Genomic DNA, 23,291 nt, shown 5'->3' with positions numbered 1-23,291 from the left:
GCTTATCCAGTAGGTGCAACCGCATCGTTGGTCTGATTGGTTGAAGGACTATCCAAATGTGTATCGTCATTTGAACTATGGCCATAGATCACGCCTCATGTGCAGTAGAAATAGGTACAGCGCAGACTCCCCGGACTAATGTTCAATCTTAAAAGATTGAGCATCACCGTTAGTTACAGACTTTCGATGTCACTTCAATGTGCAACCATCCAGACACAGAATGGACCGACTGCTTACACGTAAAGAGCAAATTCGTGCTGTGCAGTTCATTAGGAACGTTCACTTCGCTTTGGGGCAGCCGTGGCCTACTGTTTGGGGCTTCGGGCTTGTAACCTTAGGGTTGCCGGTTCGATCCCCGACCAGTCCACGGCTGAAGTGCCCTTGAGCAAGTCACCTAACCCCTCACTGCTCCCCGAGCGCCGCTGGTTGGGCAGGCAGCTCACTGCTCTGGGTTGTGTGATTCACCTCACTGTGTGTTCACTGTGTGCTGTGTGTTCACTAATTCGGTTAAATTGGGTTAAATGCAGAGAACTGAAATTCCCTCACGGGATCAAAAAAGTATATATTCTATTCTATTCTTTGTAAATTCATCATCAACCAGTCAGCCCCATACTGAGGTAACATGTATAGTGTCCCTTACAGTACTTCCCCACATACAAGATAGATAGGAACCATGTAACAACAGGCAAGAATAAAACACTACTCGAGATCCCCAAAACTGAGTTTGTTTCAGAGGAAGAAGTAAGACACCTCAGGGAGAGATTAGAAGACGTGTAGTTGTAAACGCTACCCAGGAAATCACCCTCACTGAGACTAATAGACCCACTTAGCGAGACACACAAAAGAGACGTCGCTTTTGTTATTCTGTCAGCACAAACAAAAACCAAACAACTACAAGGTGTGTTCAGCGCAAAGTAGTACTTTCCATTTTGTAAAATCGAGAGAATGACAACACAGTGAAGTAACATGTCGCTACATATTCCAGATTGTAAAGAGTAACAAGTAAATGTATTCGTCAGAAATAATCTATGAAAAATCACTACCAACCTGATTGCCGGCCAGGGGCATTGATTGCACCAGGTGATTGAACCTAAACAATCATCTCGGCCAATGGGATTCTGCAGTCTTATGCCGATCCATTCGCTGAAAATGAAACAATTTGTTGAGCAATGATGTCTCCCTGCAAGGCCAGCAAAAGAAGGGGGGAAAAAAACATTATTGATGAATCCCACCCAATGACCAGTGCTCAGAGCAGAGGTGAGGTAAACTCAGTGGTAGATTAAAAACAGTGAGTAAGTAACAGAAAACCAGGTACTCAAAAAAGTCCTAGAGTAGCTGTGCCTGGAACACAAGGCCATTTATTTCAATAAAAAGCCTGGAGCTTTCAGACTGCAATTTCTGTACATGGTGGTGGTGCCCCCCAACCTCCCTCCATGAGGTTATTGATATGGTGATTTGCCGTGCTGTTGTTGGCTGAGTATGTCATCCTCCTGAGAGCACTATGCTTTATCCGTTCTGTCCTTAGCTCGGGGCATTCCTCATTCTGAGAGTTTGTCGAAGCACTCTTGACACATTCGATCCTGTTGTCCGGCAAAACAAAATGCACTGATTGAAGTCTGCTGTAAATCGAAGTGCCGTGTAGCTCACAGTTACCTGACAAAACTCATTGGTGTGTACTTTTTTTTTGCCTCACTGTTACTCTTTCTCCACAGGGACCCCAGTCCACCACTAAAACTACCACAACATTACCAGATGGAGTTTATAAACTATGCCACCTACAGTACTATTACTAACCTAACACAGCCATTGAAATGTAGCTGACTAGTTTCTTAGCATCTATATTTTCATTTCACTTGCACATTAAAGCCATTTCAATTTCACTCGGTGGACGGCTGACTGACAATTGTAAATAGTAGATGTACCGACGCAAGTGAAATGAACTGCAATTTCAGCATTCTGCTCAGAAGATGGGTCTGATCGCCACGGTAATGATGCTTTTCGTTGGTTACATTTGTCTCTCCTCATCAGCGTTTGTGTCTCGTCAGGTCGCCCATTCCCACCAGTCCAAGGCAGCCGGGCTTTTTCATTGGAATAGACTCAATATGGAGATGCAAATGGACATTGTAAAGCCTGTTTCATTCTCTCAGATGGCTTCACTAACAGCCTGATGACCTATTTACTGAGCAGCATGATATAACCAGTTTGGAAATATGACACTCACAAACTGCAGGGTCCTGGAGGGAAAATGAGACCTCACAAAGCCAGTCAAGAATGAACAAAACAAATGAAACCAATATGGAAGGTTATCTTAACATCCTCCATCACAGTGTAAATAATGTCGCTTGTGGTGATTAGATGTCCTCAATTTCACTTTGTTAAAAATGAATGGCGGGCTGATTTCTTATTGTTTTAAAGTTTGCAATGCTGGCCATTTGAAGCTGTTGTGTATGAAGAATTGAATGTTTGTGTTTGACTACTAAATGCAGAACTTTTCTAACTCTTCACTTGGACATGCGGTAAGAGTAATAGAACCATATAAATATGGTGTCATATATTCTGACAGATTTATATCCAGTGTTGGGGAGTAACGGAATACTTGTACCGGTGTTATACGGTAACTGGCTTCCCGTGTCAACTTGCTTCCTTGATGACGTTCCACGATTGATGACGTTTCTTCGACAGATGTGGCACCTTGATTTGTCAACTTTCTGATATAAACGGGAGACGAACGAATACAAATATGCATGACATCTTTAAATGTCAAAATTGGTTGTAGTAGGTTACGTGCACTGGATCATGAATATGCCATCGAAAAATTATTACCTAAATAAAGTCATAACTCCACGTGAGATTCGAACCAGCAACAAACTAGGCGGCAAAATTGTCAGTCTACCACTCATCTAGTCACGCCACGAACCATCTGTTAAACAGCTGTGATGTGTAGGGCACTTGAATTCCTCCATTTATATTATGATTGTAGCAAGTTAACACGCCTGATCATGTTATCTTGCTACCGAGTTATCTTGCTACCGTTGCCCAAGCCATTTCGTAGGCCTTCTAAGTTGGTTATCATGGTTAAGTTTTACAAACGTTTCAGTAACTTCTAGGCTATGGCCACCTCTACCTGTCTGTAGCAGAGACACATGAACGCCAGCAAATAAATAGGCTAAAATAAAAATATGTTGTCTAATTTTGTATCCTTTTGTCCAGCCTAGACTATCCTTTTAAGAATGCAGTTCATGAAACACGGACATTGAAATGCAATGGGCAGAAGAAGTCTAACATCTCCATATTTTACGCAACATTTACGCACAAGGATAGTCAAAACTCAGTAAACACGTAGGCTTATAGGGTATTAACGATAACGTTGCTGACATGTAAACATGGATTTGGTAGATGTTTTACAATAGCCTACTTCATTTCTCTACTTAAAAGGATAAATGGCTTGGGTTAATGGCTTGGGCAACGGTAGCAAGATAACTCGGTAGCAAGATAACATGATCAGGCGTGTTAACTTGCTACAATCATGATATACTTGGTATAAGTCAATTACCCTAAACGTCACGAGAAATTTAAGAGCGATTGTGGCGTGAATAGAAGAGCAACAGCCTGTCAATCTTGCAGCCTTGTTTATTGCTGGTTCGACTCCCACATGGAGTTATAATTACTTTATTTAGGTATTAATTTTTCGATGGCATATTCATGATCCAGTGCACGTAGCCTACTACAACCAATTTTGACATTTAAAGATGTCATGCATATTTGTATTCGTTCGTCTCCCGTTTATATCAGAAAGTTGACAAATCAAGGTGCCACATCTGTCGAAGAAACGTCATCAATCGTGGAACGTCATCAAGGAAGCAAGTTGACACGGGAAGCCAGTTACCGTATAACACCGGCGTTACGTATTCAGAATACAAATTATGAGTATCTGTATTCCGTTACAGTTACAACTTAAACAGTTGGTATTTAGAATACAGTTACATTGTTGAAATCAATGGATTACATGAGGATACTTAACTGTTTCGAAGTTTATCCACTCTCTAAATAAATTAAGGCAACTCCATGCATTTCCCGGAAAGAAATCTAGATGAAATTGTTTCCATGTTTAAATCCAAGCCCCGTCGTCTTGCACTAGCCACATATGCACCCGTCAGAACGCAGCCAGCGCGCATTATGGACGCGCCATCGGAGATAACTGACAGCAAATTTGGAGTAGGCTAAAGTAAGTAAGTGTTAGTAACTCCTACTCACCGACCGTGGTTCTTGATGTCTGTTCAAAAGATATTTTCCCAAGTAGGCCAATTAATTGCTTACTTCGGCCAATCGGTTATACAGTAGCCTAGCTATCAATGAACAAAGCCTGGTTACGTGTTGATTTAGACCTAGGATGAAACCCATCTTAATAGGCACTGCATTCATTCTGAGGTTTTCATTCCAACTTAAAATAGCTTATGGGTTATTTATTTGTAAGTAGATCTAGGCTATATTTAATTTTTTTTAATGAATTATGGTGCAGCCTATGAAAGTGTATTATTCTTGCGAGTAGTAGGCCTAGCCTATAGCCTATTTTAACGTGCGGTTTTTGATTGTCATTTAGCGATCACGTTCATTTTTGAGAGCACTGATATAGGTTATGCAGTAGCCTAGGCTATAGTGTTTACATTTCCAGCCTAATTTGCGTCCCACCGGTCATATATCTGCACCCCTCATTTTTACTGAGTTGATGCCACCTAAAATCTCACACACCTTATAATTTCTGGCTATTACGTCCCTGTTCCAACTTGAAGAAGCATCTTCTATTAGGCTACTACTATAACATTTTTATAGTTTTATAGTTGTATCAGGTGACTTGAATTCATATTCTCATACAGTACGTGGGCCGCATTCAGCCATTTGGAACAGAGGAACACACCACAATAGGCCTAAACTGGATTTGATGGGTGCATTCCTACACTTATAAAATGCAATTCAATGCGGAAGTAATCCAAGTATTCAGAATACGTTACTCAGATTGAGTAACGTAACGGAATACGTTACAAATTACTTTTTTGGGCATGTATTTTGTATTCTGTAACGGAATACGTTTTGAAAGTATCCTTCCCAACACTGTTTATATCACAGATTTAAACAGATTTTTCTATGACAACTAATGAGAGCTCTATCTCTCTCGATGTATATATGTGTGTGTGTGTGTGTGTGTGTGTGTGTGTGTGTGTGTGTGTGTGTGTGTGTGTGTGTGTGTGTGTAGCTGTGAACACACTAATAAACAATCAACACCACCAACAGTTTTCTAATCAGATAGACAATCACCACTCCACAGGCAGGGTGCATACTAAATTGCACTGCACTGACAACAGCAGCCCATCGTGTGGATGTGGGGGCGGTAGGTGCTGGAGTTGGATGTGAGGGCGCTGAGATCATGCTTCAGCATGTAATTGCACAGGAGCAGTGCGGCTGCATGGTCTCTCCACAAACCCCACCTTTGACCGTACACAGGGCCATGATGAACAGACAAGAGGCAGCAGGGGATTGTGAGGGCCAGAGAGACTGCGGAGACGGGAGACAGCCTACTTAGTCTCAGCTCACTGATTCTGCCTCTGCTTCTGCTACACTGCTGCAGAGGCCAAACTTCCTGTAAGCATAACCTGCATTCAGCCATTTTCTTTTTCTACCAAATGCCAAATGTTTGTAAGCGGTTAGCAAATGCTAGTCAACCAATCATCCCTGTTTGTGCTTTTGTCTGATGTCTAGTACACCTGATGCGCACTTACCATGGTCTTCCCTCCTCTTCCTCCTTCTTGTCTTCCTTCTTTTCCCTCCTCTACCTTTTTCTTCTCCACTTCCTTCTCTTCCCTCCTCTTCCTCCTTCTATTCTACTTCCTTCTTTTCCCTCCTCTTCCTCCCTCTTCTCTCCATTTCCTTCTTTTCCCTCCTCTTCCTCCTTCTATTCCACTTCCTTCTCTTCCCTCCTCTTCCTCCTTCTATTCCACTTCCTTCTTTTTCCTCCTCTTCCTCCCTCTTCTCTCCATTTCCTTCTATTCCCTCCTCTACCTTCTTCTTCCACTTTCTCCTCCTATCACACTTTGTCAAGTACTTATAATGTAGCCACTCCTATCCTACTGTATTGACAAATGCAGTAGGAATTCCTATATGTGTACTGTAGCTTGAATGTTATCCCCTGTTGAAGGGCCCTTTTTTGATAAAAGCATCTGCTGAATTAATATATGTGTAATATTTTTCAATAAAATAGCCAATGTCTTTTGTTCATTTGCAGAGTTCCTCAGTTGGTATAGAAATGCTCCAGAGACTTTGTAGAATGATAAGGGAAAAAAAGGATATTTAAATGGAGGCAGTGAGTTGTTCTTTGAATGAATCTGTGTTGTTGAGGGACCACTGAATAAGAGGCCTGCGTTTATTCCGCGGCTGTTTGCTACCTATTAGAGCTCCGTCATGCATACCTGCTCCAGCAGTGTCACAGTGGGTGGAATTAGAGAGGGGGACGGATGTAGAGTACAGGGCATCTCGCCAGCAAAGTTAATTAATTGTAGCTGGCATTCCTGTTTGGATTAAAGAAATCTGTGCAGTAAATAAAAACAATTCAGCTCTGGCCCGCCTCATACACCAGAGATATGGTGTGCGTCGGAATAATCATCCTCCCAAATCATGTCGGTCCAGTTCGGCTGGCCGTGTTTTCGCTGAATCACAGTCTGAATAATGACCTCGGAGACTTGGAGGGGAGAGAGAAAAAGCAGGATCCACACATCCATCTTTTTTTAAGGCAGACTTGCTGATTTCACTGAAGAGTTGAACACTGAGGCCTGCTCTCTCTCTCTCTCTCTCTGTCTCTCCCTCTGTGTGTCTCTTTCTTTTTCTCTCTCTCTGTCTCTCTCTCTGTCCTCAACCTCCACCAACAATTAGAGACCCCTAACAGAGTGAGACAGAGACACAGCGGGGTCTGTGGCCCCTTTCTGTCAGGAGCCTGTCGAGAGCTGGGTCTTTGACTGACTTGTGCAGAACCTGCACCTCCAAAAAAAAAGGTTTTCTCAGCTTGTTATGGGGAGGAGTGACTTTTTCCTCGCTGAGAAGAGCGTTGGATTAGCTGTACACAAAACTGTGTTTGAAATTGCTCTGGTATGGATCCCGGGGCTGTGTTTGTGAATGGATATATCTTCACTACTGAGAATGAATTTGGTAAACAAAAACAAAACAGATCAATGTAATGGCGTGTTGTCGCTCAAGCTCTTCTTCTTGTTCAATCTTGTCAAAATATTGTTAGAGACGGAGCTCAGAGATAGAGATCGATTCACATATGGCGTGTCTACATTCTCTTACCTAAAAACACATCCGTTCATTTGCAAGACTTCAAGATCGAATATACTATACATCTTAACTTACTTGAAAAATGTTTCGCTCACATTGCGTCTAAAATATATAATCAATCAGCAGACTAATCAGTTGAGTTAATGATGCCTTGAAAGTAAATGTGAAAGTGATCTCAGCTGTAGATGAGTCATCCGTGGTGATTATGATTGAGAAGCGAGGAGATGTGAGGGTTCATCTAAAACGGCTCCACACAGACTGAAATATGATGAATGCTACTGTCATGTGGAATGTTGGTATGGGCCCAATAATGGATCATTTAATTACTTCCACTGCACCCACAATATCGCCACTTACTTACACCATCCATCTTGCAGTCTTTCTACAGACACCCACCCCAACAGAGTTATATGAGAAAGAACTGACATGAACTGAACATTATTGTGAGTACTGCAGAGTCAGACCTAGTTGCAGTAAAACAGTAGTTGTAGATACTTACTCCCACAGTGTACACAGTGTGTTATTTTATGTTAAACATAGACCCCAAACCTTATCATGAACTCTACAATACTTATGCAACAAGTACAGTGCGCTAATAAATTATTTATCTGTTGAATTCATAATGCCATAAACTACAACTTGATCACAAGATTGTAATTTGTCAGTGTTAAAGCAATGGAGGGTTTAGCGAGGCACAGGTACAGAGAATGGTATAGCAAGAGCATGATGTTCCCAGGTGTCTCTACGTTCCCAACTGGTGATTAACCACAGTGTGACTTGTGATTTGTTCGGAGGAACTGAGTAAAGGTAAAGTGGGTGGATGTGTGTGTGTGTGTGTGTGTGTGTGTGTGTGTGTATTTGTCTGAAGATGGAGAAGCCGGCAGGAGCACAGTACACTCGCAGCGGGGAAGGGCAGCCTAGCATGCCTTGACTGAAGACACTCTCTTCACCTGGCCGCACCTCGCTCGTTCATCACGGTGGACCACAGCCGTGTCCGACTTCAGCGTGGTCTCAGGCTGACTGCATTTTCATGAGGTGGGTGATGTCTCAGGTCTGAAGGAAAAAGCACTTCTGTTATTGCCTACGGAAGCCCAGGGGGCTCAACAACAAACGTGTCACTCGTTTGTGTCGTGTCACGCTGTCAAAGCACATGTACAGTGGAGGAACTGTCATTCATTCTGCCCTCTAGATGTTCAAATAAACACTATTTACAAAGTGACTTCTCAAGCACTGTAAGGGGCATGGTACAGTATCACAGATTATTGATTTTTCAGCTCAACAGCCAAACAAATGGCACCCTTCCCTTCCACGCTCCTGAGGCAACTGCTGTTTCCCAAAGTCGAGCGTGCTTCCTTGATAGAATCCTTCCTGGTGAGTCGGGTTCTACGTAGATGAGGCTAAAGGCCTCTTTAGTTCTACTTTGGAACAAAACAAGCTAATGTGGACATGCAAGCTCCACAGTTCCGTTTCCACTTTTAACAACATGCTTCTGTTTTGTCAATGGCGATGCTCTGATGCATGCCAACACAGAGGATTATGGGTATTTCTGTTCACCTGAGGAAAATTTTCAGAGCGAAGAGCGCAAATTTGGGAGTATTCTTGACATTGGAGCAGAGATTGGAGTTTGATGGCGTGTGGCGTGGTGTTCTTGAAAAGGCAGCCCTTGAGTATGCTTCCTTGACTTCAGGAAACGGCTAACATGTTGATTGAAGGCAAGTGGTTACAGCTCGGCTTGAGACTCTATGATTGTGTCTCAGTTACAGTAGCCTTATAATATAGAAACACCAGAACAGAGGACTGTGGGGAGCAATTAGCTGGCTCTGCCATTAAGAAGCATCCTGTAATATTAATCATTGTGTGGCTGAAAATTTCAACATTAGGCTGTGTCTTAATTAAGTCTCCTGTTACCTGGGTATCAGACACTATACTAATGGGAAAGATAAGAATTATCTGAGCCACAAAAACCCAAGCAAGATAGATAATCATCTTCTTATCACAAGGAAAGAATAAGAAAAAGTGAAGCCTTTGCAGTTAAAACAATGGCTAATTACTTCACAACTGGCCTCATTAAGATATTGCATTGCCTTTGATGTATCTACAAGCATTTCTCTTTAGTCATAATCACTGTTTCATCTGATGAAAGGCGGCTAGTTAATCTTAGGTCAACTGTGCACTGTAAAGGAATAAGCAAAACTATGTTGATCCAAATAGTTAATTACTGTAAGTGGTTGAAAAATATTGTGTCAGCTACTTAATAATATTCTGTTTATCTGAACAGCCATCTTTTCAATACAGGAAGCATTAAAACGCCACTTTCAGATGACTCGATGGACTTTGTTATGCCTAGTTCCTGGGTTTCAGTTTGTGGTCACATCAGCGAACAGGAACTTGAAGATGAAACAGCATGGTCACTCGTGTTATGGACACTCTCTCCTGCTCATGGAGGTCTCATGAGAGGGTTTTCTTTTATATCCCAAGGCAAGACTGCCTCGGTTGCATTCATCATCCAATGAAGTATAAGGGAGCATCTTTAAAATATGACCGCAGACTGTACATTCCACCTATTTTAGTTGAGAAAGTTCTGGAAAGATCCTGTTTCCTGAAGTTATACTTTGTGACTCGGCTCAGTAAGCTGTCCTGTCAACAAAGGGGGAGATGTGTTTGTTGCAGAGGCATTTCAGAGCGCCAAGTTTGTTCTCTTTTTCTCTTTGTCTCTGTTTGTCTTTTCATCTTCCGTCTCTCTTTCTTTTGAAAACGGGGCAGCTCTGAACTGTCTGCGTCTTCTGAGTTCAGAACACCAGCATAAATCACCTGATTACTCTTACCTGACAAGAGACAGTTACCAGCCTTCAAAAGCCTTTCACTGTCAATAAACACCATTGTGAAAGTCATGACTGATCTTTAACATGAAGGCATGCTATCATTCACACACTGATCAAAGGGAGAAAATGGACCACCCAGAATAAGAGGGGGGAGGGGGGGGGGGGGGGGGGGGGGGCGCTCTTTTTCATATTCTCAGGTTTTTTTTTTTTTTTCAACCTAATTCTTCAGCCAGACTCCAATGATCCACTACCTTGTTCTTCAAATAAACAAAGGTCTGAGAGAGGACCACAATACAGTGTGGTTGGAAACCTCTCCGGCTTTTCAAAAAAATACAAATAAAAAAGATCCAAAGTTAGTAATGGCAGTAAGCACTATCAGCATGGCTTCACACTCGCCAGTGCGCTGATGTGAGGGAAACGAGAATGCGCTATGCAGGCAGAAAGCCAATCAGCTCTTTCCAATATTTTTCTTGTGGAGCAGGGAAAAGAGTGGGTAAGCAGGTACGGTAAGCATTTCTGGAGTTAGCATGGGTCACACTTCATCTCTAGTGACCTCTCATGGGACTAGGAGCGAGATCCTGACTCACAGCGGCGAAGCAAAGAATGGAAGCTCGGCAGAAATGGCTCAGGAGAGCAGTGACTAATGACCAGGGAGCGTTAATGGCCACGTGTGGAGTTAGAGCGTAAACGTCCACGCGTGTGAACACAATCTCTTTCTTTCTCTCTCTGCCTCTCTTTCTCTGGCAGTCTCTCTCTCTCTCCATCTCTCTCTCTCTCTCTCTCTCTCTCTCTCTCTCACACACACAAACACACATAAACTATTTTCTCACATACAGTCTTCAAAGAGATATTAAAGAGCGAGAGGCAAGGGAAGAGAGACAAACAACAAATGCACACATTTACCAAAGCACTGAGAGAGAGAGAGAGAGAGAGAGATGGAGAGAGAAAGAGAGATGGAGAGAAAGACAGAAGGAAAAAGACAAATAGCGAGAGTGAAAAAGGGAGCACAGGAGAGCAATAGAGAGAGAGAGAGAGCTGAAGAGAAAGAGACGGAGAGAAAGACAGAAGGAAAAGGACAAGTAGGGAGACTGAAAAAGGGAGCACGGGAGGGCAATAGAGAAAGCACTAGAAATAGAGAGAAAGATAGAGAGAGAGAGAGCTGAAGAGTAAAAAGAGAAAGAGCCTTAACTCAAAGCATAGGGGCAGTCTGAGGGATTTGTGTCATCACAGGCAGATAATGGCCAGCATGTGCTTCTACTGAGGGTGTTTTTGAGCACGTTTAATGGGCCAGATGCCAGAGATGATCTCTAGCGGAGGACCATGTGCTGGAGCACACCCAGTCTTTTGAACTGCCGCCTGGACATTACATTCTTCCAAGTGTCTCTGGCATTTCATCATCCCACCGTCCCTTCTAATGGCCGAAGTCTCTATTGCCTTCCCATATGAAATACATGAAATGATTCATGACACAAGAGAGAGAGTCATGAAAAGCCTTTGTCCTGTATTATTGATGCTGTCTATTTTGTCTCGGCGTTATTAGAATTTTCTGTTCTTAGAACAGCGTGTTGAGTTGTTTAAATTTTGAGCACATCTGTTGGTAGTGTTATTACAGTACATTTCCTCATATGACATCAGAATATACCGGAAATAAAATATATAAATCAGGCCCTGACCCACTTCAGCTGGCATGAAAAGTCCATTTCTCGTCCGTCCGTCTTTACACAAGCTCTGCAGTGTCATCCTTTCTCTGCTCTGCTCTACTCTCAATAGCTTGATTAATGATAATGTGCCACTGTACTCACAGTTGCCTTCATGTGCGGTCATGTTGGTCTGAACCCACCCTCTACACCTACAGTATGAGGAGAAAAAGAACAAAACAAAAACATAAATGAGATTGAGATTGGTGTATGTGTGTGTGTGTGTGTGTGTGTGTGTGTGTGTGTATACCTGTGTGTGTTTTGGGGGGGTTGTGGAGTGTGTAGTGGTGAGTGTGGTGCGTGAGTGTGTGTGTGTGTGTGTCCGGGGGGGGGGGGTTGTTTGTGTTGGTGTGAAAGGGTAGGTGTCCACATGCTTGAGGCGATCTCTCCACCTCCCCTGCTCCTCTCTCTACAGCACACACCTGGCTCCAGTGTGTTTGCGTGTGTGTGTCTCCATACAGTGCACACCTGGCTCCAGAACTGAAAACCCTGTGAAAAGGACCCCCCCTCCAGTCTCAACACTTCCCAGCAAAAACAGTTAGCCCAGGCGGCAGGCTAGCGCCTCTGATCTTCCCCCTGCCGTAGCCCATCTCACACGGCGCCGGGGAGAGACCTGTCAGAGGGCCCGCCGCAGTAGCGCTCTCTCTCTCTCTCTCTCTCTCTCTCTCTCTCTCTCTCTCTCTCTCTCTCTCTCTCTCGCTCTCTCTCTCTCTCTCTCTCTCTCTCTCTCTCCTGAGCCCTCCCCTGTTGACACTGCGCATAGCCCTGGCTGCCTAACTAGACAAAGTTTGGCCCGTTTGAAATTCACTTCTTCAAAGGCAGAAGCAGAGGAGAAAAAAGCGAAATCTGCCAGACTCAAGTTTATTGGAGTGCAATTTAATTTTCATCATACACCATGCATTTTTGGTGTTTTGTTGGTGTTTCGCATTGCAGATGTGTTTAAGTCGTTGTTTGCTAATGATAAGCAGTAATAGCTGTGGCACAAAATGCAATATTGAAATAGTAGAAAGTAGAAAACAGGACTCAGAACATCTCTTTTACACTCAGAGCACATGCATCTTGCATGTGTGTGCAACTTGTTATGCAGGAAATTATCTTCGCATTGTATTGGATAATAGAAAGAAACAATCTGCATCTCCTGAAATTTGTTTTTCTGCACTTTGCTTTAAATATTATTCATTTTTGATCAGGTTTATTTCTTTGCTCTCACTCTGCCTCGATTGTAACCACTTTGGATAAAAAAAACACATCCTCCAAATTATGTGTAAATCTAAGGAATATGCATACAATTCTGCTCACTGCTGCTTTGAGCAGCTGAAAACAAACTAAGATGAATTTCAGATGCTTTTGTGAATCATAAAAGCAAATATATTCTAATACTATAGCTTTACATTACACTCTCTGGTCTGTATGACAGAAGAGCCACTCTTAGATACAGGTATACCTATACTACAGTTCTAATGTTGCAATGCATTTCACATAGATACAGTATATGAGTGCAGCTTCATCTATCCAATCAGTCATACGTACATGTCAATTAAGGCTTCACCCCTTGTTTTCTTGGTCTCTTGCTTCGTGGTTGCTTCACTTTCATGTCAGCTGAATTCCATCTTTCATAACCATGTTGTTGAGGGGCCTGACAGTCAGCATCAGATGCCTCTGGTGTCTGTGAATGTCTAATGAGATCGTATGTCTCAAAGAGGTGTGTGCCCATCATTGCCATGAAACAAACTGAGGGAAAAAATATCTGATATCTGAAATGATTGACCTGTGATGCTTCTCCAAATTGAGTAAAATAAAAAACATGAAAGAGACATTTGGATAGTGGGATTTGGACTGAAAAAACAACCAAAAACTAATCAAACCAATCAACATCAGAACTATGGAAATTATATCCAGCCCAAAAATTACAGCTCAGCTTTTATAATATTGCATGCTTTTTCAAAATATTCACTTATTGAGAGCAGTTTCCACCCTAATACAGTGCTTTTACCAATGATTTAAAAAGACGAGCAAACCCAATTCCTGTCCTGTCCATTATTTTCTGGCCCATTACATTAAAAAACGGCTAACTTGGCAAGACCTGCAGAAAAATGAGCTACTTTGAATTCTCCCCGGTGTGTTAATGGGATGGTTGGAAATAGAGCAATTTTCATATTCCTTGAATGTAACAAAAAAAACAGAAAGAATGAAAAAGAGAGAGAGAGAAAGAGAGAGAGAGAGAGAGAGAGAGAGATGCTGAGAGAATAACAGATGAAACGGTTGAGCTGGGCAACCAAAAAGGACAAAGTCCATTGAGCTGGTTAAAGTGCTGGAGAGACCCGCGTGCTCTATAATGAATTCACCACGAATTGCCATGTTGCCGTGCAACACTGCAGCACACGGGGCAGGGCAGGGCAGACACACGCCATTACACAGCCCTGCAGATGGAGAGGCAAACCTCAGCACTTCACACCACACCACACAGCTCAGGCTGCTGGAGCACCAGAGGCACTAGCACTCAGGGTGCTGGAGTTCTGCGGTCAGAGATCCATCTGTGGCCCTAAGAGGGAGAGAGAGAGAGAGAAAGGGAGAGAGAGAGAGAGAGAGAGAGAGAGAGAGAGAGAGAGAGAAAGGGAGAGATGGAGAGAGTTGGTGAGAGAGAGTTGGAGAGATAGAGAGAGTTGGAGAGAGTTGGAGAGCGTGTGCGTTGCTTGTGAGGCCTCTGGATGGGAGATCAGAGCGAAGCCGACAGGGCTCTTTAGCGGAGCAGGGGCTGATGGGAACAAAGGCTGCCAGAGCGCTAACCTGAGACTGAGAGGGGGTCTGAAGATACAGAACACGGTGTGTGTGTGTGTGTGTGTGTGTGTGTGTGTGTAGGAGGGTGGGTTGGGGGCAAGAGGGGGGAAAACACATCCCAGGGCTCTCATTTCACTCTGGGAAAGGTGGAGGTGGAGGAGGAGGAGAGGGGATTTAGTCGGGAGGTGAGGTGGGAGAACAAATCCACCTTAATCCTTTGTAAATGACCATTGTCTGACTGACAAAAGATGGGCGGTGTGTACATTTGGCTACGCTTACACAGAGAAAAGGTTCAGCTGGACACGGATTATGCCTTGTCCCCAATTAAATTGAGCTTGGAATAGAAAAACCTGAACTGCAGACATTTTGTCTGACATTTACACCAAATTTGGGGAGATTAAAAACATTGTCCTTCTCCCCACTTTAATACAAGTGTGCAAGGACACAAGATCCTGTGTTTGTATACATCTAACCAATGATCTTTATTAATAATACATTTCAGTAAGTCTCTTAATCAAATCTTAATTCACAGACAGAAAAAAACTGACTCCTACTCAAAGACCACATCACCAACAAACAGAGACCTGTATGAATACTAAACAGTGCCATAAGTAGCAACCCTCTCCACATTGGTGCTTTATGGATGAAGTGAAAACAGTCAATCAGACAACTTTTTTCAATTACATTTTAATGCCTCTACACCAAGTCAAACTAAGAATCAACTCCCAATGTCTTTAAGTTCTTGTATTATGCATTTGGAAGTTTTCATGAATTTGGACAAAAAACTTCCAACAAGCCATTTTGAAAACTAAAAAGATGGCAATGATACGATGGGCTGTGCAAATAAGAGGAATGGAGGAGAAGAATATGAACTGACAAGGCTTATTGAAAAAGGAGGAGATTGCACAAGACTGAACCAAGTCCCTCAGGTAATGGAATTTCACAAGACAACGATCTCTACCGAATCCCCTTTTTAAACACAATTTGTACCGTTTCCAAAGGACACAGTGCACAGAATATGTATGACCAATTTCAATTTCAGCACCAGTTCTGCATTTTGTATGAACTATTCTTATGAGACATGAACACACTGTATGTCAATACATTGAATTCCATTCTGTTGTCAGTGCTGCTGGAGGTTTAGACTCAACAAACGCACATAAGCTTGAGCAATGTTTAGCAATATTGTTTCAGAACTGATTTATTTGATTTATTAGGGACCATGTACACTTTCAATATTAATGTTTCCATTTGATGGATTGTACCAGCATTGGCCTTAGGCTAATGGACATTTTATGTCATCATTAAAAAGGTCACTGTTATCTAATCCTAATGGGTTATAACTGCTTAATAATGATTTGTAAAGTTTTAACAACTTCATTAATAACCGATTAACAATTCATTCATAAACCATTTATTCTTGTAATTAAGTGGCATCAATAATTCTGTAAAGGAACTAGTTAGACACCAGTTGTAATGTTAAATCTTATGTTAGCTGTTTTTAGCTCACTTATTGTGAATGCAACAGTCAAGAGAATTAAAAAAAAAAATGTTCATGAAGAGCCAGCATGGTATGTTAACTGTAGATTAAAATAAATATATCTTCTCAGAACTACCCAATAGTTTTCAGAGGACGACGACACACCTAGAGTGTGATGGAAACATTGCTCCAACAGTGCTGAAGGCACAAGCGTCTGCTTGGGATGTGACCTCCATTTAAACTGATCTTAGAGGAGGCAATTAATCTGGATTGTCTGGGCAAAACTAATGAGCTTCCTTCCTCCCTTTTTGGTCTACCCAAAAACTTCCACTTCAAAGTGTGCTCAAGTTACCCTTTCCATATTATCCTCTTTTTCTCTCTCCATCCCTACCCACCTCCCTCCCTCTATCTTTCTCTCTCTATCCCCTCCATCACTCTATCTTTCTCTGCATCTCTCTCCATCCCTACCCACCTCCCTCCCACTCTCTGTATATCTCTCTCTCTCCCTTGAATAATAATAACATCACTATAATGACTTGATGGACTCCTTTTACCCACCTCCAGCTTGATCGCCCCCCCCCCCCCTCTCTCTCTCTCTCTCCCTCTCTTCCTCTCTCTCTCCCTCTCTCTCTCTTCCTCTCTCTCTCCCTCTCTCTCTCCTTCTCTATTTCTCTCTCTCTCTCTCCCTCTCTCTCTCTCTCTCTTCCTCTCTCTCTCCCTCTCTCTCTCCTTCTCTATTTCTCTCTCTCTCTCTCTCTCTCTGCCTCTCTCTCTCCCTCTCTCTCTCCTTCTCTATTTCTCTCTCTCTCTCTCTCTCTCTCTCTCTCTCGTCTCGTGCTCTTCCCTCTTGACAATGTAGGTCTTGTAATCAACTCTGGTTGTGCCTATGCACGCCCACTGTTCACCCCTCCGGTCCCCCGCTGCATTGGGTGTCATGACTCGCTTGGTAATCAGCGGCCCATTGCAGCCATTTTCTCTGTCATTTTGTCCACAAGCTCCTCGCGCAAGAGAGCGCAATCACAGCGTCGCTCAATTGCAGTGTTCTCTCAGGTCTTTTTCAGAGCATTTACTAAGACGCCGCGTGGTCTCTCGCGCTGTCCGATCGCACTCACTCCGAAAAGCCACCCCCCCACTCCCAACACAAACATAAACTCATCCCCACTCCCTGATGCAGCTCCCAACGCTCGTGTCACAGTTACATTAGAGCGTGCCCGTGATCCGACGCGAGGGGAGTCCGTTAATGCTCTTCTATTGGGCACAGGACTGGCAGGGTTCCAGGCCTTCTGGGTAGCAGGCCTGGCAGCGCAGGTCTCTGATCGACTCGTTGAATCGGATTGCCAGCATGGACAGCTTGCTGCCATGGCAGAGGGAGCAGGGGGCACAGCCCGAGCCGCCACACTGCAGACAGCCGCCGGCGTCCTGCTGGCATGTCAAGCAAACACACAGACAAACAAACAAGACAGACAAGCAAATACAAATAAGCGCTGGTGTTAAACTCGTTTCAGCCGTGGGCTGGTAAGAGTCTCAAAAGAATGTCTTGACCACCATTGTTGCTGTGCAACCCAAACAAAATAAGGTCACTGTTTCAGGAAGTTTTTGAGTGCAGAGTGAGGTTTATGTCGAACATCAGGCTAAACAAAGGCTAAACCGGAAAACATGTCTAATCACATCGGCTAAATGATAAATAAGGGTATATACTGTAAGTGTATAGGCTATACTGTAAGTAAAACTGTAGTGTCTGTTAGGGCAACAGATTCAATTGGATAGTCAAATCAGTGTTGGTGGTTGTAAAATATTCTAAAAAAACAATAACATACAGACAATGAAAGGAATTCTAAAAAAATAGGTCAACAGTATCACCAATTTGATTCAGAATCAATGTTATTGCTTGACAAGTGGATGTGATTAGACCCGTTTTCTGGTTTAACCCTAAAACCCCGTTGGTTTTATTAGCGTTCTATCACGATGTAAGACACAGAGCACAACCCCATGGGGAAAGGGAACTAAAGAAGACGACTGTGGTGGGAAGGGGACATGGAGACTTGGGGACTAACTGAGCTAGAAGTGAAGAGAGAAACAAGTGAGTAATGATGAGTGATATCAACAGCAAGGCAATCATGAGATAGTCGGGAAGACCTTTGAGGCGACAGCAACAGTGGTGCATGCTGATTGCTGAACCAGACACATAAAAGCCATTTTGAAAAAAGACCCAAGATTCAAGTGCGGCTAACAGCTATCTACTTGAATCCAGATCCATTGAACAAAAATTGAGCAACACTACAAAAGTCTAAAGAGAAAATGGAGCTGTTATACAGTTACAGGTCTGTATGAAATGACTATAATGGCTGCCATGTCTACCTTGTGTTTTGGAGAGGTCATCTCTTTGTTTCCATGGCCACACTTGGTCCTGTGCTTGCCTCTGCTGCGGTGGCTGTGACCCTTGGAAACCTCCTCCCCTCCTCCTCCCCCTCCTCCTTCTCCTCCTCCTCTTCCTCCTCCTCCTTGATCCTGTCCAGCTCCTCTTGCCTCGCTCTCCCTCTCCTTCTCCCTCTCTCTCTCCCTCTCCCTTCTCCTCTGGGGTGCAGGGACGATCCTCAGGTTACTGGTGTAGATAATGATCTTCCCGAAGTCCAGCACCGGAGCCTGGACCAGAGCGGACACACGAGAGGAGAGGGGGGGGGGGGGGATGGGGGGGTTGGGTGAGGGGGTGGGGGGTATCAAGGTCACTTGGAGATGCACTCTCTCGGCGCAGCATCGCAAACAATAAAGGCAGCAGCGGTGATCAAAGCGCTTCCTCTCGCTTTCATTCGCCGGCCCTGATCCCACAGATGCGAGCAGACCCAAGGGCCAGAGGACCGCAGAAGAGGATGAGAGGATGACATGCTTTATCATCCTGACCCTTTGGAGGGAGTTCAAAAAAGAACCTTTTGAAACAGATGTGTACTGTTGTTCTGCCCCCTCTCCCACATGTACACAATTTTTTTTTCAACGACATCTCAGAATTTTCCATAATTTAATTTTTTTATGATGAGATATTCTCAGAAGTTTGTCAGAGAAGTTTGAGCCTTCGAATTTTGCTTATACTGTATGATCTTGATCTGACAATGTTTCTGTCATTACGAGTTTTAAACTGCACAAAAAAATTTCAGAGGCCTTTGTGGTTTGGTGTTTGACCAGAAACCCTCTCGAATAAATCTGGCAGGGAAAAGGGCGAACAACGGCCATTTTCTCTTGGGAGCACTTCTTACACCAAAGGGCAAAAACTGTGAAGTACGACAGAAATTAGATCATGTTATACAGCCCAATTACCCAGGTCTTCACTCGTGATGCCCAGAGAGAAAGACTCAAAGAGAAAGAGTTACATTTATTCAAACATTGGTATAAAACATTTACATTGATAACCTTTTTCATATCTCCACAATATAACATAGAAATGTCAAAGTCCTGCACGAGCTAAAGAGGCAATACTATTAACCCTGATAGACCATATTAGAATTTATGAGCATTCCAAAAGTGCCATCCAGGGCACAATAAAGTACCCCGCAAGAGAGATGTGCAAATGTTAAGTATCAGTAGCTGCGTTTCCATTACAAATATGCGCAAAAACTTTGTCGATATTGTCTTAATGTCGAATATCACAATTTTCGCAATTGCGGTGTTTCCATTACATTCGGCTAACTAAATTAAAATCTCGTGTATTCTCGCGTGCTGTAAGTCATTAGGAGACATGGTGGTTATCAACATTACCCAGATTTAGCCATAGGGATTTAGCCTACACTAAATGCATTCAAATTGCCACCACGGCACGCTGATTATCAGTCATTAGGCTATATATAAGCCATCAGCGGAGGAGGCCTACGTTTTGGTGGGGCAGAAACATAAAATTAAAAATGACATATTTCACAGGAGTTTGTTGTAGTAGGCCTATGCTTAAATCATGTCACAGCCATGTCAGTGGAATATTTCGTAGATCAGCCCAGTTGATTCGTTTCTAAAACTAGAATCTAGATTTCTTTCAGCACCGTTCTCATCACGTTAAACCAGCAAAGCATAGCAACGTTGTTGCTATGGGTAAACAAAACTAGTTGAGCGGTTGCGTAGCCTATGCAGCGTTTTTGAGAAAGTGTTGTCGGCAAGTTCACAGCTGTGGATTCAACATTTTAGAATGACACGAGCCACTTTTAATGAAAAAAAAAATATTGTTTTACATTATTCTCCCGGTGCCACTTCCTGTCGGCAGTCTTCTTAGTCGGTTTCGTTCCTCCTAACATCCGGTTGTTGGATCACGTGACTCGTCAGATGCGAAAAAAGTGTTTCCATTGCAGTTTTGCGAAATATACAAATTTCGATACGCTCGAAATACCACCTCACCCGAGCGCAAAAACTTTTTATCGAAACATGTGAGTTTTTTCGAAATGTGTGTGTTTCCATTAAGCACATTTCTTTTCGCAACTCTTAATTTGCGCAATTTAATGGGTAATGGAAACGCAGCTACTGTGGCCTAACAGCTTTCTTAGTGGTGTGTCAGATGTAGTGTGTCGATACAAGAGGGGCTTTTAGGAATTGACCTTTAATGTTTTATGCCATCTTAATGCTCATCACCACTTTGTGTCGCTAGTCCTACAGACTTTAACAATTGATTATGATTCATCACTAACCTTAAGCTTTCCTAACTAGGTAGAAGTCGCTGATCCCCAGGTTGACCTGCCACATAGATCTACATTATTCTCAGAGGTGGAAACCTCCAGCTTCAGAGAGTAAAAGTCTGATCATGTATTGGTGCTTCACTTAGCACAGGTGATCTCATCAATTAGCTGCTCTACCTAGCTGAAGAGTTGTGCTAATTAGAATCAGCTGGTTTAAATGAGTGGTTGACACAGATATGTGGCAGGACTTTTACTTGCTGAAACTGGATTTTTCCACCTCTGATATATATATATATATATATCTCCTCAACACTCACATTAGGGTCTCCCTCTGGAAGGTCACCGAAGGTGGGTGGTCTGAAGCCGGTGACCCCGCGGTAGACGTTAATCCTCTGCGCGTAGAGCCCGGCGGGCTGCTCGGGGAGGTCGGTGAAGCTGCAGAGCTGCCCGGCGTCCAGGTGGCGCGGGATCTTGGTGTGCATGAAGCTGTGCGGGTACTTCTCCTCGGGGCTCTCCAGCTCCTGGCCGTCCTCGTAGACGTGCTTGAGCACGCGGCCGCTGTACGACGAGTTGAGCTTGAAGCGCACCTTGCGCGGCGGCTTCGCCTCGGCGTACCGCGGCCCGAACTTCCTCTGGGACTCCTCCATGTCCGCTGGGTTTTTTTTTCCGCCTCGCGCTCTGTTTTTTTTCCGCTGTTCTGAGAGGGAGAGTCTACCTGTGGCGTACGCCGCGGAATGCCCAGCACACCTGTGTGACAGGGGAGTGGAGTGAGAGGAGAGCTCCCTGCTCACCGGTTTGAGATATTTAAGATCCAGCCCACCGGCAAGCTGCCCCTCCATCATTCACTGAGTAGCGCGCCGCTAAATTATTCAGCGCTAGGCCGTGCTCACAAAAGGGCTGCTGGGAAAACCAACACCGCGCGGCACCATGAAATAATCATGTCTCGAGGAACGACGGCAGGTGCGTCTCGACTCCCGTTCCCCCCCCCCCCCCCCCCCCCCCCCCCCCAAAACAAAAGATGCCCCCACTTCGATACAAATGATTCGCTTGTCGCTGCGTGGATTTATGTGCCATGTTGTTTTTGGCTCCGGAGCAGTTGGGGAGGCGAATCTAAGGGGAACGGGTTGATGGTTTTCTCAGTTAGATAACATCCATCTGCCACAGCACACAATGCGTGCAGTAGAGTCACTATGTATCAGAGAGCCTTGGAGCGCACACTTTATTGATTACACCAGACAGCAAATGTATACATCACATCATTTTTCAAGCCGCAATAAAATTTTTATAGTATCATCTTGTCTGCCGTTTTAACTCTATTATACAATTATCCAGTGACATCAACAGATCACATGAAATAGATTCCTGGGGGCAGCTGAGAACCATTTTACCAGAAAAAATGGCAGCTATTAACCCCAATGCATATCCAGATCAATCTACCAATTATCTCTTTAGCTGCTGATTATTACATTCCATCTGAACGTGCAGCCATTTTGTCACTTCCTACTGGGTTCATATCTGGTGTACAACTATGGGCTCAGTCAAGTGAGAAATTGCTTTGCATGCCTCTCAGGGAAGGATTCATTTGCTGTTTCAGAGCTGGGACTGGTTCAGACTGGAATTCTATTAATTTACACAAGCCCCACACTCAGCAGACTGGTTTTTAGTTTCCGTTTATTCCCACATGGCAGTTCCACTACCTCGACTGCACTTTTGCACGTTTTTTTGTCTAGGTATTGGGTTAGTTTTGAAAGCATGTTTGGTTTTAATGCGTCATGCCTTGTGTTTACAAAACAAATCCTTCTTTATTTTTGCAAAGCTTTTTTTGTGCAAAAGATTCCAACAACAAAACAATAAGCATGTATCTAACTACCGGTCTTCATTAAAATGTGACACAGTGTAGCAGTAGCAGTGTCACCACCTGACTGTAGGTGAGTCTGTCGCTTTGAATAAAAGTGTCGGCTAAATACCAGTCACTTTACTTTTACTCTACTATACGTGGCAGCATGTATGAGACATATGCTAATCAAACTAGCATATGAGAGCAAAAGGTCATCGGCATAACTCTCAAGGTGCCTCTCATGTAAAGTTTATACGTCGTCCCTCGCTCCTCGGGCCTCGATTCTCACTGATCTACATAAAGAAAGACTATCGTTGTTGCCGCCCCATCATTCTTTATGTAGATCAGTGAGGATCGAGGCCCGAGGAGAGAGGGAGGACGTATAAACTTTACATGAGAGGCACCCTCAGCGCTTATGCATTCCCTTGCATGACCCCGAGGATATAGAAACCCAATGAAGTCACAAGTGTTCTACAAGACAGACCCAGAGGAGTAAGTCTCACCGACTGACTCAAGCCTCTTTTCCCTTTTTGGTGCTTCATGAATTATGCACCGCAGGTGATTTGTTTCAAGCAGGTTTTTATGGCTCCGTTACCAACTCACACAGGCGGCTCACCTGCGGTGTTCTCTGCGTCTTTATGGCGCCTGCCATCTTTGGCCAGCGATCAAAACAAAGGGGGTGGAGAATGAAATATTCATGTTTTTTTC

General features: G+C 43.6%; 1 protein-coding gene across 1 annotated transcript; it reads right to left on the bottom strand.

Moving 5' to 3' along the window:
• Positions 1-17,318: 17,318 nt before the first annotated feature.
• LOC134080832 (glutaredoxin domain-containing cysteine-rich protein 2) lies at positions 17,319-21,616 on the bottom strand. The gene is made up of 4 exons (XM_062537444.1): positions 21,064-21,616; positions 18,618-18,743; positions 18,459-18,500; positions 17,319-17,522 (listed from the first exon to the last, which is right to left on the bottom strand). Exons 1-4 carry the CDS (start codon positions 21,586-21,588, stop codon positions 17,349-17,351), a joined length of 867 nt encoding a protein of 288 aa, XP_062393428.1. The 5' UTR covers positions 21,589-21,616; the 3' UTR covers positions 17,319-17,348.
• Between the last annotated feature and the right edge of the window lie 1,675 nt (positions 21,617-23,291).

This window comes from Sardina pilchardus, chromosome 5, assembly GCF_963854185.1.
Source record: "Sardina pilchardus chromosome 5, fSarPil1.1, whole genome shotgun sequence".
NCBI lineage: Eukaryota > Metazoa > Chordata > Actinopteri > Clupeiformes > Clupeidae > Sardina > Sardina pilchardus.
The sequence above is the reverse complement of the archived record's forward strand: the minus strand, read 5'-3'. Positions and strand labels throughout refer to the sequence as shown.